Source organism: Alosa sapidissima, chromosome 5 (genome assembly GCF_018492685.1).
Source record: "Alosa sapidissima isolate fAloSap1 chromosome 5, fAloSap1.pri, whole genome shotgun sequence".
NCBI classification, from domain to species: Eukaryota; Metazoa; Chordata; class Actinopteri; order Clupeiformes; family Clupeidae; genus Alosa; species Alosa sapidissima.
The window spans coordinates 17,570,806-17,586,474 of NC_055961.1; the positions used below are offsets into that span (position 1 = coordinate 17,570,806).

Sequence of the window (15,669 nt, forward strand, 5' to 3'; positions counted from 1 at the left end):
AGTCACAGTTGATAACAACTGACAGTTGAAATGGCTGAACAGTTAAATAGTTGAGTAGTTTAAATAGTTAAATTATTTAATAGTGAATTATTGTAGTGAGGACATTTATTTTGAAACAGTTGTGGGCAGAGGAAATAGAGCCAGATTGTATGTTTAAAGCCTGAGACAGAGTATATAGTTTAAAAGTTAAATGTAGATAGTGTAATGGATGTTGATAGCCTGGCTAGCGCCACCACTTCTCAATGAGACGTGGTCTGGGAACCAAACGTTCATTTTCTCGTATTTGAAAAAAAATGCCCAGATCCGTTTATTGGGTGCCACGGATGTCTATCAAATGCGTCTGTGCATAGCTCATCATCGTCTTGCTTTCCCCCCTGTTCTGTGATTGGTTCCCTATCTCAGGCGAAAATTTGCTCCATGGTCTCCAGGCTGCCTTAGCAGCGTGAATCAAATCGCGCGCAAGGCAGCATGGGAACACCCAGGCTAGGATGTTGATAGACAGAAAGTTGAATGGATGTTGATAGGCAGATTGTTTAATGGAAGTTGATGTATAGTTTAATGGGTAGATGAGTGAATGGTTTGAAGAGGATGAATGGATAGAAAGTTGGATGTGCCTTATATCCTTGTAGAATGGAGATACACAGAGAGAGTTGGCCTAGTTAAGCAGAAAGCAGTTGATACAGGTGCAATCAGTTTAACTAGCTTTTTGATGGGACCTAGTTGAGCAGCTGGAAGTTGATACAGGTGCAAATCAAGTTAATTAGCCCATTATGATGTCATAGTCCCCATACAAAGTCTATGGGGGAAAAATAAGCTTGTTTTTTATTAATATCTCAAAGTATAAAGTTTACAAAAGTGAAAAATACATTACCCACGTGTCCTTTTCAAGACCTACGTTACAAAGTTTGAACGAGGTTTCTACGTTAAACGGTTGAAGCTGAATTAGACGCAGAAATTTGGTGGGAAGAAGAAGACTTCGGATAACAGAACACTGTAATGATGGGTGCAAGTCGTTATAGGCTCAGACTAAGCAATAACCTAGCCAACAGGTGCATATGAATTTAACATGTTAGGCCAGCCGACAACTTCTCGTCCCCGGTAAATCAGGTTAAAGTGATGCTCGTTTGGTCCTGTCGTTTACTTCGTGATAAATGTCTCAACAAATAAGCTAACAGGCCCATCTTTGCTATGCCTTGTTTAAAATTGTAGGCCTTCATTAGGATTAGGCTAATTGCCATTAGGCTGTATGATATAGGCCTAGGCCTGATTGGACGGGATTTTTGATTAGGCTATTGCAAACATACTGGCAGACATCACATGGATGACTGCAGTTCAACTGGTGTAGGCTATCTTGATTAAGAAAACCTGAAATGGCGGCAAGATGAAAAGAACGAAAGCGAAGACATTTGTTTTCGCTGCGTGGAAAGCCAGGAGTTAAAGCATAACGTAAGTAAGCCTAAAACGTGTTAATATATAGATAGGCTGATGTCTTATTGCTGATCTGTATTCGGCGCTGAACTTTCGTCATGGCCTATATTGGTAATGATGCTGCGTAACTTATGTGTCCCATCGATATAACATTTCTTCTGATCAAATGCATCATATCATTTATAATTCAGTGAGGCTAGTCTATTATTGCAGCGCATGCTGCTTTTGATACGTCCGCTTTGATAATGTCATGAGGCCTGGGGTAATAGTATACTATAGGCTATGGGAGCCTACTGCATATCGGCATCGCCTGCATTCGATAAGTATAGAAGCCGAAGCTATTTTATTTTGATTATAAATCTGTTTCAGTTTGCTAAATGTAGGCTAATCATTTATAAGGCCCAATAAAACGACTTGGATTTGTTTGGCATGTGTCCAGCACAAGCTACACTTCATAGCCTAAACATTTCATAACTACACATCATAACATAAGAGTGAAAGTGTGGTTAACCTGTGATCTATGAAGACCGAATTTCAAATCGAAATGACTTGGCAAATGAATGAAAGTCTGACATCAATAGGCCTTCCACAGCTCTCCGCACCATCACGCGCAAAGCACCATGCTTGGTAAAAGCGTCTGAAAATAAATACAACGATCTAGATAGGCTGTGAAACTTCTTAAAATTAAATTTAACCGAATGGCTTGTTAATTATTAATTGATCTAGGCCTGCAAATTCTTCCCATTATAGCATCAAATTTTCTAACTGGTTGGTCTGGGTTCACCCAGTCTCCCCATGTATGGCTATGCAAGGAAATATGCCTTGACAATATATCTGTGCAGGAATCGAAATAATAATAATTTAAAAAATGATATGTATGATTAAAGACCTTTCTGAACAAAACTGGTTATACCACACATGTGCAGCCATCTCTCTGATAATACAAGTTTTATGTCAAAATTCTAAAGGAATTTTGAGATGAATCTTAATCTTCATAGGAAATAAATATATATAAAAATATATTAGAATTGGAATCAGATATTGGAATATTGAAAATATTGGCATGATCTTAGAGATTTTTGAACCAAAGCACATGTTATGTTAGCATTTGGCAGCCACAACTGTCCAAAGTAACTGAAACCTCAGAATGGATGTCAGGACTGACACAGATTTAAAACAAATGAACAATTAATGGTTATATCGCTTAATTTTCTCTAGTTATTCAAGCTCTGAAGGTTTGAGAAAATATTACATTTCTAAAAGCAAATTTGCAGTGAAAATACGTATGTGCAGGCTCAATGGGAGCTCCCAGGAACCGTTACAGCAACACTTATATGCAAAATAACAACATTTTAATCACTAGTAATCAGGTCAGTTAACAAATGACACCTGAAATTGAGTTAGATTGTAAAATGTGAAAGGTATGCATACCAATCACCGATTGTAGTCACCCTAGAATATTATTGAAGCAGATGTTTGCCAATTTCACAAAACAGTATCAAAAAGAAAAGAATATACATTTTCAGATGCTTTTAGATTAGTTGAATTGGCTGCAAGGGAGCATTGAGCAGAGGTGAAACGTCTACAAAAGGCATGTATATCCAAGCAGCCTAAGTTTATAGAGTGTGGACAAAAGCAAAAGTCACAGCAATAGCAATAAAGTCTGCACACCAGATGTATCTCCCTCTCTGTCTGGACTTTATAACATTAAGCAGAGGTGTCTTTCTCTTTACAATAGCCTAAAACAATAGGCTATAACAATATAATTATTATTCATAATAATAATCATAGTTTAAGGAGGATCATGCCAAAGAAAACCAAAAGAATATAAAACGTTATCACTCTTACCACGTTGTGTGTGTGTGTGTGTATGTGTATATGTATATGTGTGTGTATATATATATATATATATGTATATATATATATATATATATATATATATATATATATATATATATATATATATATATATATATATATATAAATGGTGGGCTGCAGTATACAGTTTGCATTGCTGACACCATATTGCCCTTCTTTAAAGAATTTTTGAGAAATCTTAATCTTAGGATTTTCATAAGAAGTTTACTTGAATCGGATATTAAAAATATCGGGATCGAATGATCTTAGATCGGGATGTATGATCTTAGATCTTTCTGAACAAAAGAGGTTCATATCATATCCGGCCATCTCCTTGATAATAGAAGTTGTATGTCATAGTTGTAATGGCTGTGAAATTTCTTCATGCCTAAAATGGCTGTCTGAATACCATTTGTACTGCTGAACCTATATTGCCTTAAGAAATTTTGGGATAAATCTTAATCTTCGTGTAAGATCCTCATAAAAGGTTTAATCGGATATTAAATTGGAATTGAAAATATTGACATGCATGATCGCAGACCTTTCTGAACCAAAGCACATGTTAAGTTAGCATGTTGCACAAGCCACCACTGTCCAAAGTAACTACAGCCTCAAAATGTCAAGACCAACGCAGATTTGAAAAAAAAACAAATGAACAATGAATGGTCATATTGCTTCATTTTCTCTAGTTATTCAAGCTCTAAAGGGTTATATAAATATTACATTTCTAAAAGTGAGCTATGAGCACCCACCTGTTGTCATTGTAGACAGATGAAGCCATATATGAATCAGGCCTGTCAAAATAGGGAGAAAAGGACGTGGAAGGAAATGCGTTATCCATACCAATTTCACTGTCTAGGTGATATTTCTTATATATTTTTTCTGCTTTTAAGTGTTTTCAGGCGGAAAGGGAGGGCATCGGGCATTTGGGATTTCGGGCATCAAATAAGAATCAAAAACGTCACAAAGGTGGTATTCAAACGTCATGGTCTTGAAATCATCAAACCGAACTATAGTGAGCTTTTTGCTGCATGACTTATACTTCATAGGATGGTAAAAACGATTGGATGGTTTAAAACATAAGATGGACAGCAGCCAGACCAGAGCAACACATTTTATAACAAAAAATAAATCTGGATTGCGGCAGCCTGTGGCTTAATTCATGCAAACCAATAACGAGTAACAAATAATTGTATACAAGCCGAAAGAAAAAGTGTAGATAAACCTACCAGAGACGAGCCCAAAGATACAGTCATCTCTGTCTCCTGGAAGCCAAAACTTCATTCATTCGAGGCATTTGGGTACTGGTTTCACTTTCAAACAAAATGACACTAAAATCCATCCATAGTATGGTTTTTCATTATTGATGTACTGTTGACAACAACAATGTAATGTTACTTCTGTCATCTGTGCATTCCACATAGAGAATTTAACGATGTTATAAGAGGGACTTTTTTTTCCCCCTCAGAGGCTTTCTCTCTCCCCTCCCTTTCTGAAACTGCAGAGTCAACTTCCGCCTCTGCACAACGGACAGCTGCTATTTCAAATGCAAGACTCTTTCCTATCTATTACAATTCATCCTCTTCTACTGCTGTACTACTACTGTATGGGCTTGATTTGTTTGAATTTCTAGACAAAGAAGGCTCTAGTCCTTTCCTGTGTTGATATTGTTAGGTTAGTTAAAGTCCCGCCAAAATTCTCCTGCTTCTATTCACATCACTGAACCAGTTTGACAAACTGGCTAAACGGAACACCACACCCCCTTCTCTTCAAGAGGAGAGGAGATCAGTTAGAGGGGGGACAGGGATAATGTTAAACTTGCTTCATGGGTCATTTACTGGATGAATGTGTCTGGAGAGCTACTTATTAAGAACCAAAATGCTTTTTTAGAAAAGATAATTTATGCTTTTTCTTCAGTTCAACCCGAACCAAAGCCATGCTTGATAGAGATATTGAGCTTGACCTAATACATTTTAGAGACTGAGAAATGTCCTGATACTTCAACTAACTGGCAGCACAGAGATCTGATGTTGGGTGCCCACACTACACAGGCGTCTGCAGAGTGTTTACCGCCATTTTGCGCACTGAACGGCACACATTAAGTTATTTGAATGAGTGTGTGTGTGTGTGTGAGGAAGTGAGTCAATTTTGACCCTCACTACACTACACCCACACTAAAGAGACTAGATAATACTAACCTAAAGCATGACACTTCTTATTGCTGTCTTCCATTCCATGTCTCTGTATCTAAATTCATAAACTTTATATAGAGGCTTTACATATTTGCCTTGAGCAAGACAGGTCAGGACAGATATTTATTTAAAGGTGCTGATAGGATATAAGTCATAATGCTAAATGCATAATGTCCATTGATTCGGGGTTGTTTGTTTTCTGTGATCCTTGCAAGATGATGTTGATACAAGAACAGCCAATGAAATACAACTTCCATCTGTGCCTGAAGTGACATTGGAGCATACACTGATTATGATATTCTGGAATACTGTATGCTTGGTCTAAGCCACTTTGTTTGATTAACATTGTTTTTCTTTTTTTGTGAATTTAACAAGTGTCATGGGTTGGAAAAAATGACCTCACCTTTTAGTTTTCCCTGGTGTTTTACCTGAATTCTTTTTGTCGCCACACTCTTTGATTTTGTGATTATCCCAATTTTAATCATTAAACTTGATCACTAAACTATCTGCTTAAACAGCTCTACTTATTGTCAGTTTTTAAACCTGCAATTAAATGTTGCATATTCTTCCAATAGCAAATAGTCATTTTAAGCAAATAGGGCAACTTCTAGTTGGAAACCAGTTTTTAGTTGTTGTAGTAGTATTTAGTCAGGTGTTGTACTTTGATATTGACTTATAGCATAAAAGGCATTGTTCAAAAAGTCAGGTGTCAAAAATAAGATTGAAAACACATTGGATACACAAATGTTTAAGGATTTCTGCATTCTGTACTTGTATCCACGTTGCCACCAGGTGCTAAGGTCCTGAATAATAGTTGTTGAACTTCTTCTTCTAGTCTGGGTTCAGGTATAGCCAGGGTTCCCTCCCATTTTCATTGACATTTTAAAACTTCAATAACCCTTAATAAAATATCTACTACTATGACCTTGCAGCAGACAACATTACACAGCTTGGGCTAAATTATTGGATGGAAATTAAAAACTGAGAAAACACCTATGAAGCAACATAAATTGCCTTTGTAATTTCCTTATTAAGGAAATAACATTTTATGAGTTTCCCCTAAACGTTCAATGAATTTGCTAAATTGCAGGACTTTTCCAGGTCTGGAAAAAGGAATTTAAAAAATCACTTTGGAGGGGGACCCCTTGTGTTTAGTGTATGCTGCTGGTACTTGTAAATTAAAGGTGTAGTCAGCGATCGTATGCGATTTCAAACCCAATTATTTGTCACATTCAGCAATCACCTCCTCACGATCCGCTAGCTGCCCATTCTGTGAGTACTGTAAAAAAAACTCTGTAGGCAGCCCAGGCTCAGAAAACTGGAAACAAACGAAGTGGGGGCAGCCTGTCCTCCAAACAAAAACAACCCAGTGAGGAGTTTCCCTGGGAATAATGAAGGGAGGGGTGAGCAGAGTACCGCTGTTTCGTTTGGTCCTTGGTTACTTCAAATATAATGCATGTTGTTTTGGACAAAAGCATCTGCTAATCATTTTAAATATAAACATGAACAAACACAACTTCCTTCACAATTGCTGATCCAAAGTGACCTGCAGTATAGGTAATATGTGCTCTCAAGATTCATGTGTCTGGTAATTCATGCCCAATATTTGTTAACAAACCCAAAAATATTTTTCCAAATGAGTACCAAACCACATCAGTTAAATGTATGATTTAATTTTTGAGATACATTTGGCGAAAATAAATTTCATTTTCATGTGATCTCCATAATTAGTAGAAATTTTTCAATATAATTTAAAAAGACCTTGTTACAAACATTTAATTGTATGAAAATATCAGTCCATACATGTAAATGTGTATGTGTGCGTTTCTGTGTCTGTCAGTAACAAAGACTTGCATTTGTGTGAACAAGTTGTGTGCGAGAGTGCTGTGGGTATTAGTGTATAAGTGCATCACGGAGTAAGTAAGGGCATTTGTCATAACATCCAAACACCTGCTGAAGCCCTGAGAAGGGTTTTTCTTTTTCCGTACATGTTTTTTTCTTATATATTCATTTAAAAAAAAATGCAGTTCAACATTTTTTCACTCAATAAAAGCCTATCTGGCTATTTCTCTTAAGAAAAGCAACAGATTTTAAGGTGCACTTCATCAGGCAACCATCACAAGCCCATCATTAGCATTAGGTATGGTTGTGACTACTATGATTACATCTCAAACAACCAAAAATGACCTGCTTTTGTCATTTTATGTAAAATCATATACCCTGTACATTAACATGAAGAGTAAAAACCACAGAGGGGGGGGGGGTTGAGTTCCATGCTCGTGCAGACTGATAATGAAGGTCACCCAGTCACATGACCTTTTTCAACACAATGACCCTGAGTGGGGAGCTGAACATCCGAGAGCAGGTTTCGCTTGGACCTTGACTCCCATCTCCGTTGCACGAGGCCTTGCGTCTGGGCTTACTTGCCATGGTGGTAGAACCTCTGACCCGACTGGCTGTGAGGGATGTATGCGGCTCGTGGGCCGGGCTGAGGAGAACTCTGAAAGGAAGCCTTTATTGGAGAACAGAGAATAGAAGCTAGGTCAAAAGGGCAACAATGACAGGAAAGCAATTTTTGGCTCCCTTATCACCATTGTCTACAAAGGATGTAATGGATTGCGTCATTCATTTCACTGGTTGGCAGATGATGGATCATAATCATCAAGTAAAAAAAACAACAACAACAAAAAAAACCCAGCTCCATGCCAAATCTGCTTCTTTGCTTCCTACAGCCTATTCAGGCATTCCCTTCACTTACTAACAAGTGAATATCTGTAAACGTCAGACTATTCTAGCACCCAGACTCATTCGCTGAGGTAATATGGTGATGAAGTTCAGAAGTTTGTGTGAAGTTCAGAAATTCCAGTGTATTGTGGATGGTGGGACTCACAGCATGGCTAGGTTGTGGGGGTGTCCCATGAGAGAAGGCTCCTGGGGAGGCTGGCCTTGGCGGATGAGCATACGGCAGTCCAGTCTGTGTAGATATTAAACCCACAACTATCACTAATGTGTTACAATATTTCAAGAAACTGAATCCTGACGGAACAGAAATATTGACACTTTATTCTTATTGGTGTGATCTACTGTGTTATACACTGAAAAATGCAGCAATGCCAACCTTGCCAGATGGAATCTGGACTGCAATGGAGGGGGTAGGCAGCAAACCAGCAGCACTAGCATGGAGAGCCTGAGGAGGCATAGTCCTCAAAGTACTCTTAACACAAGCACACAGAACATTACCATTATGAAAATATATACACAATAATGGGCTAAAAGAAGCCCAGTGTTTCAGACGTTGATTTCAAAGGAACAGACTAACACGTAGTGTAAATTGAATGATCATATTTGCGTCTGTGATGTGGACTCACAGAGTCAGTGAAGCCGGACTGCTGGTTCGCATGCTCCAGCTGTTTCTGTAAAGGAATTGCAGCACTCGGGAAAATACCTTTGTGGAAATAAGAGAGAGACTGCATGACATTCCTGATCACTTAACCATTACATTCCAGTCCTATAAACAACAAACGGAACCAAACCCGTTTCCCCCAAAAATAGTTGCTAATTTCCCATTGCCAACCAACTAAGTTGCTAACAGGTTAGCAAATATGGTTTTGAGAAATGCACCACAGGAAGGAAAGTAAAGTGAGTTATGATTGAGTGAGTTTATGAGTTATCATTAGCAATTATCCTATGACTGACTAAGGACGCACCTGGTTGAGAAACAAAGTGACCGTATACTGCATGGCCTTGCTGCTGGTGAGGCAAGTAGGGCATGGTCGGAAATGCCGCAGCGCCTAAAGAGGAACATCGTTGCAACACTTGATGAGTATATAAGACTGCATTCACCTTCAAAAAATATCATGCCTTTTAAAACAAGTCATGTCAGTCTTGTTTTCACTTCACACCCTCTTAATTGCTTCTGAAATATAGGAACACAGACAGGGACAAGGGACGAAGAAATACACCAACAAACCAGAGCACAGCACACCTCTGAGCTGGGAACTGCTGGCATAGCTGACAGGCACCGGTTGACTGGGGGTGAAGGGGGACGCGTGTTGGGACTGGGCCACACCATAGGGCCCATGGGCTGGCTGGACTCCAGAGTACTGAGCATGCTCTGAGGTCCCCGCACTGAAACCCTGTTGGGACTGGTAGTGTCGGCCCTGTGAGGTCAAGGACAGGAGATGAATTCTTCCCCATACACAGACTACAGGGCCACATAAACTACCGCTCAATGATAGGGACTATTCTTAGCTAACACAGTGGTTGCTCAACACTTTTCTGGCGAAGCGGTACAGGAAGGACTCTGAGTCATTCTTAGATCACTGCATTCGGACTGAATGGCCTGAGGTTTATAGACCAATAGGGATCTGAAATGCATTAAAGCCGACTCATTACAGTGTTACAAATGTCTAAATACGTTTAATGCTTTGTAATGCTTATGCTAGAAACCTTTAATATTCAGAGAAAAAAAAAAGCTCTAAAAGAATGTGGGACTTTCCTTGACACTGATGTCATTTCATACTCTGGCTATGGTAACTAATTGGGTAACTTCAAAAGCATTTAGCATCCGAGCTGCCAATAAATGTGTGGGTTTTTTGGCACACGGAGGAGAGACGAAGATGCCAATGGGGATTTTTGTAAGACATAACGTATGCCAATGGGGACTTTTGTAAGACATAGCTTTTCAGAATGTCATAAAGAAAAATCAAATAGAGAATACTCACCGGAATGATAGGAGTCTGAAAGAGCTGCTTACTCCTCTCTCCCAGGAGTGCTCCCGGTCGACCGTGACTCACTGGACTCGCTGGGCGTTTAAACCACAGACATGTGATCACAAAGGAAAGAAATAAACATACGAATGCCCACGAATATGTTTTTGACAGTAACACACCACAGACAAATACATATCTTTAGCTATGATGTGTCTTGCTGGGTGGTCCGCCTACCTTGCATGCTCAAAAGATGCTGTCCTGAGTGGATGGCCATGTTGGGCTGGTATGTGGCTGAAGTTAAAGTGGTCATGTCACTGTATAGAGAAAATACATGAATACAACCCATCAGACTGAAGAATTCTCTGTGCATTACTGGAACAATTGGGTCCAACAACATATACTCTTAACAGCATAGAACAATGCTTTATGTCCTGAATCGCACACTTGGTAATAATAATATTAATAATAATAATAAGACATAAGTTAGCAAAAATTGTCCCAAATTCCACATATGTAGCTATATGGTGTAACCGTGATAGCTATTGAAACAGACCTAACGACAGAAACAGAGACAGACTAAAAATACTATAATTAAATTAAATAATCATATTGGCACCTTTCTCTTCTTGAAAGCTTAAAACGACAGTTGCCAGAACCACCCTCTTTCACTGTCCTTGAATGTTTGGTAGAATATTTCCACCTATCTACGGTTCTAAAGAAATGCTACCTCTTCAGTGTGTTTTGGGTTTGTTTGTACAGATGAACCAACACATCAGGAAAGCACAACTATAGAAGCTTAGCGATCACCAGTATTTTAACACAATATGTGTTTCTAAGGGATTTCACAGACTGACAATTTGACAGACAACAATCACCAGCCGTAGGGCAGCCGTGGCCTACTGGTTAGCGCTTCGGACTTGTAACCGTAGGGTTGTCGGTTCGAACCCCGACCAGTAGGCACGGCTGAAGTGCCCTTGAGCAAGGCAACTAACCCTTGATGGTAATTTTGATACCACAGATTTACTAGAGACCCAGTCAGACCAATAGTAAGAAAAATCAGGAACAGAGTTTATTTACAATGATGCGCATCAAGGGAGAGACAGCATGACTTCACCTAAAGATCCATCAGCTGCTCTAACTAGACAAGGAAATAGTTAGGGTTTAAGTATCCTTCCAGGCTGACAGGAGATGGCGTTGGTCATCACATCTCACGTGGACTACACTGAATCAGACTCTGATTAGTGGCAACCTGGCAATCCGGAGCAGATAGCTACTGACGCAGCCATGCAGAACAGTGAAACACTGCAAAGTCATAATATTCCTGCTTATCTCTAAATAGTCACACACAGATATACACAGGGACAGTACAGATATCATACAGTCATTACATAGAATCATACTTTTAGTATCAAGTGACCTACTAATGAGAAATGCAGAACATTAAACCACATATTGGAATATTGGACATAATGTTCTATTCCACTTTCTCTCACCCTTCACTGCTCCCCGAGCGCCGCTGTTGTTGCAGGCAGCTCACTGCGCCAGGATTAGAGTGTGTTTCACTAATTCACAGATTGGGATAAATGCAGAGACCAAATTTCCCTCACGGGATCAAAAGAGTATATATACTTATACCATGCTCACCTCTGTTCTTTTCTTCGTCTCTTTTCCTCTTCATGCAGGACCTTCTTGAGTTGTAGGAAGAGCTGGTGTTTCTCCTCCTGAAGCCCCTGCAGTTTCTCACCCATCTTCATAATCTACAACAGTAGGACATGTCCAGAAGAAATGTAGAAAAAGCCATTTGGAGGCCAAGGTCATTTTGAGATGTCAGTTGCGTTGTCACAGCCACACCTGTTCTTTGGTCTCCTCTAAGGACATCCGCTCCTCCATCTCTTTCTTCCGCTTTCTCTCTTCCTCTTCTTTAAGTTTTTGTTCCATCATCTTGTCCACTTCTTCTTCCTCTGTGGACAGTTTTTTAATCAAAATCAAGCATATCAAATATGGATGTAGGCAAAACAAGTCACTCAGCTCATGTTAATCACATGTGATGGAATTGTTCTTGTTGTCTGAAGAGATATGCTCTATATGATCTATTCCTGGCTCTAGATATATCCTTGAATGCATTTTGAACCATTTAGAGGCTAAGTTAGTACTGACTAGGCTACGTTCACATTTAGCCAGCACAAGCAATAGCATCTAGAGCTTCAAATAAAAACAATTCGCAGTTTCTCCCTGGATTTACGACAGAATGCAGATGCCTCCACTTATCAAAGTGATGTGGTCATTAAAATAAATAAATGTACAAACCTTGTCGCTTTCTCTCCCTCTCTCTCATTATATGCTTGTGCAATGCTCGTGCCATTGCATTGGACAATTTGGGCCTCTCCAGAAGAGCTGGCATGATGGTTGGTATTGGAGGGGCCAGCTAGTGAGAAAATACGACGAGAACATTAGATACTACAGCGCCGAATATTATTATTAAAACATTATCTTTAGTTAGCCAGCACAATACTGGTATGGATGCTTATTGACCCACTTCACTAAAAGGGAAAAGATGACTACGCAAAAGGGCGCTGGACACTCTAGTGAAGATATTTGAGAAATTAATTCCTTGCTCATTAGTTGTCACATAGCGCCCTCCAAAACTCTAGATATTGCTACATCGGTCACATTACTTACTTACCATGTCAAACTCTACAACGACAGTCTACCACTAAGACAGAAATAACTACTGTCAAGAGGCCTAGCACAGAATAGCTACGGCTAGCTAAGAGCCGTCGATAATAGCCAATTCCCTGCTCTGGGTGCAGAAAGAGCTAGCTGGCCAGGCTATTGCCTTGCTTGAACCAGGCAATACTACAGATTACTTCTTATTCAGAACAGTCAAAAATAAAATCTCAAATAGCTATTACTGCCTTGTCAATAACTAACGTTATGTTAGCTTAGCCAGCTAGCTCCATAAAACGACATATCTAACGTTAACAAGCCAACAATATAGTTTTGAACCGATATTCACAAAATCCTCTTTAACGCACTTTTGTCCGTGTCTGAGAAAACTGTGTTGAGCTTGTTTGAAGTTATTTGTCACATTAACTGACAAAAATATAAGGCCCTAAATGTTAGGCAGTCAGCTAACTGTAAAATGAATACACATTCGGTTGTCGCATTTCCGGCGATAAGCGCCAGACGTCGCAAAAATAATACGTGATACCTGCCAGCAAGGCAAACGTCAAAACCATAGACATATCAACTATAGTTGAACCAGTATGAGAAACTACAAGTAGCCTACATTCTCCTCTTTTGATTAGTTTGACACGTTGCATTTCATCTTCTGTAAACACCTACCAGTTTTCTTGTTTATTTTTGTTGTGGTGCTAGTGGTTAGCTAACGCATTAATAAAAAAAAAAAAATACATGAAATGGAAAACTAGGCTACTTAGGCCTATATAACAGGCTTGCTAATATGTCAGTGTAGTTTAAGCCTAGGCCTGCTATTTGTAGTCAAATCATTACTTCCATTTTACAGTTTTTCATGGCACTAGGTCAATGTGTTTAAAATGAAGTAAAATCTTCATATGTCAGAAATAAAACTCTCATTTGTTGGTCAAGTTTGTATTGGGCAAAAAATAACATCTATGTTTCACATTTGCTTGTAACATAAAACCACTATGTTAAAAACACCCAACAGAATTAAAATAGGCAACAAATATTGTGGGTGCAAAGAAATGAACAAAAAAAAAGGCAAAAAAGAGTAATCTCATCATGAGAAGTCTCATGAACATTCCCCTTTAATATTACATTTCTATTTAGGTTGCTGTGCTACCTGTTTCTAGTATCCTGATTAATGTATGCATATCAAATGATTAATGTAGTGTATCAGAAGCTAACAGACAGGGTGACAGACAACAATGTGCAGGTGATTAATGCTGTATGAAATTAAAAATATCCATCTGAAGAACAAACATTGAAATAGCCTTCTTATGGTATAAACATGGATAAGAGGCACTGGCATAATATGTTTTAAAATAATTCCTTCTAATTTAAATATTCATTGTAAGTCTTTGATGTTCTCGTTTTTATTGGTATGGCAGTTGACAACATGGGCTGCGTTACATGCTTCTTGTCTGGTCTCGTCCATAGACACTTTCATCACTGTATGCAAAATAGAGAAAAAAGTCCTCTTCATGATGCTCCTGAAACACAAAGAAAAAGGATTACAGAAAAGGAAAGAAACACTGGTATGTTAACATCCATACTCTCTAGAGAGACAGAGAGAGAGAGATTCTACCTGATACAGCAACCCCATGGTTGCTGATGTTGGGGGAATGACATTGTTGACAAAGAAGAAAAGGGCATCCTCAGCCCTAAGGTGAATTCTTTTTCTGATCAGGAAGTAGAACTGTCCCACTTCAATTTAAAAAGAGAGACCATATAACATTGTTCAGATTCTTCAAAAAAGGTATGGTAGCCTACTCCATTATATCCATTAACATTATTTTATGTTATGACTATACAGTTTTGGTTCCCATGAGGAGCTCATTCTATGTAAGTCAAGAGGTGCCGAAGGTATAATAGCACGCCTATACGACAAGGTAAGGCTAAGAAATGTGGACAATTAAATTAACATAATAACCTGTTAAGTCTGATGGTACAAGATACTTCTTTTTGTCAAGGTCCCCGATCCTGGCCTTAGGAGCTTTTTCCACAATCACCTGAAAATAGAAGACAAACAGAAGGCCCAAGCTGATGACAGAATCTATTAATTACGGTAAACCGGCTGATGTCCCATAACATAGCCAAACGACACACCCATGTTATAGCCTAACCAAATGATTATCCCAGGAGCTCGATGTCAGGACTTGAAATAGTAAAATGTTAGTATGGGCATAAGAAATGAAAGTAACCTTGAATTGAACCTTCTTGAATTTCCCCATGGGGATCAATAAAGTATCTATCTATCTATCTATCTAACCTATAATAGCCTATACTTACTGGCACTCTGTCTGGATACTTCTTCCTAATCTTTTCACCCTCTGATCGTCTCTTCTCAAAAGAGTGTTCTTCCTTGTAGACAAACTTCATTTTTGGAGACGGGAGACCTTTAGAAACGTGTAAGTTGTTGTTAAATTTACGTTCACGGTTAGCTAACAAGGCTAATGTTTACTTGCGTGAGCTGGATTTGACGAAGGCGGAAGGGTTTCGAACAACACGGAAGAGGTGTTCTAGGTTAGCCTGTTACAAAAACCCCACTTAGCGTAAGCGTAACAAAAATACCACTTTAGTATGACGTTTGAAGAAAAGCAGCACTCAGTTATTGCATTTGCGTAAATAAATTTCAACCTAGTATTGTCCCTATGATCATTTAAGTAGATATATCCTCGAACAAGAGCCCAGTTTCACTGTAGTCCGCCCCGCCCCGTTATTTTCGCTTGGCAGCTGTGTCCTAGAAACAAATGCACGTGCATACCCTAAAATTGCGT

At 38.9% G+C, this 15,669-nt stretch overlaps 3 protein-coding genes and 1 long non-coding RNA gene across 9 annotated transcripts in view; 1 reads left to right on the forward strand and 3 right to left on the reverse strand.

Moving 5' to 3' along the window:
- The window catches only part of tp53 (tumor protein p53), a 28,648-nt gene extending 24,590 nt beyond the window's left edge, over positions 1-4,058 (reverse strand). Inside the window, exon 1 of one of the 2 annotated variants that reach the window (XM_042091589.1) lies at positions 4,038-4,058. The gene's annotated coding sequence lies outside the window, so the exon portion shown is untranslated. The remainder of the gene's footprint in view (positions 1-4,037) is intronic. The other variant, XM_042091590.1, reaches the window with a different exon arrangement.
- Positions 1,002-12,496, forward strand: LOC121708748. Its single transcript, XR_006031755.1, has 2 exons — positions 1,002-1,446; positions 11,872-12,496. It is a non-coding gene; the product is annotated as an uncharacterized LOC121708748 (long non-coding RNA).
- Positions 7,131-13,376, reverse strand: gps2 (G protein pathway suppressor 2). 5 transcript variants are annotated; one of them, XM_042091597.1, is made up of 12 exons: positions 12,873-13,376; positions 12,497-12,614; positions 12,041-12,150; positions 11,834-11,946; positions 10,424-10,503; positions 10,202-10,281; positions 9,448-9,637; positions 9,185-9,268; positions 8,846-8,922; positions 8,596-8,691; positions 8,368-8,451; positions 7,131-7,989 (listed from the first exon to the last, which is right to left on the reverse strand). In XM_042091597.1, exons 1-12 carry the CDS (start codon positions 12,873-12,875, stop codon positions 7,897-7,899), a joined length of 1,128 nt encoding a protein of 375 aa, XP_041947531.1. In that variant the 5' UTR covers positions 12,876-13,376; the 3' UTR covers positions 7,131-7,896. The 5 variants fall into 5 exon arrangements, with proteins under 5 accessions (XP_041947531.1, XP_041947529.1, XP_041947533.1 ...); XM_042091595.1 differs by having other exon boundaries at positions 10,202-10,302; XM_042091599.1 differs by having other exon boundaries at positions 10,202-10,302; positions 13,225-13,375.
- Positions 13,377-13,785: 409 nt separating this feature from the next.
- Positions 13,786-15,625, reverse strand: LOC121708747 (gamma-aminobutyric acid receptor-associated protein-like). The gene is made up of 4 exons (XM_042091601.1): positions 15,182-15,625; positions 14,823-14,901; positions 14,478-14,596; positions 13,786-14,382 (listed from the first exon to the last, which is right to left on the reverse strand). Exons 1-4 carry the CDS (start codon positions 15,269-15,271, stop codon positions 14,299-14,301), a joined length of 372 nt encoding a protein of 123 aa, XP_041947535.1. The 5' UTR covers positions 15,272-15,625; the 3' UTR covers positions 13,786-14,298.
- Positions 15,626-15,669: the final 44 nt, after the last annotated feature.

Excerpts from the sequence above, each read along its gene's own strand:
- gps2 (XM_042091595.1), bottom strand. Across the intron at positions 9,638-10,201 it reads TTCAGACTCCTATCATTCCG|GGCCGACACTACCAGTCCCA; the intron begins GTGAGTATTCTC and ends TTGACCTCACAG. Across the intron at positions 8,923-9,184 it reads TCACTTTGTTTCTCAACCAG|GTATTTTCCCGAGTGCTGCA; the intron begins GTGCGTCCTTAG and ends ATTTCCACAAAG.
- LOC121708747 (XM_042091601.1), bottom strand. The coding sequence starts at position 15,271 with ATGAAGTTTGTCTACAAGGAAGAACACTCTTTTGAGAAGAGACGATCA. Across the intron at positions 14,902-15,181 it reads AGTATCCAGACAGAGTGCCA|GTGATTGTGGAAAAAGCTCC; the intron begins GTAAGTATAGGC and ends TTCTATTTTCAG. Across the intron at positions 14,383-14,477 it reads CCATGGGGTTGCTGTATCAG|GAGCATCATGAAGAGGACTT; the intron begins GTAGAATCTCTC and ends TTTGTGTTTCAG.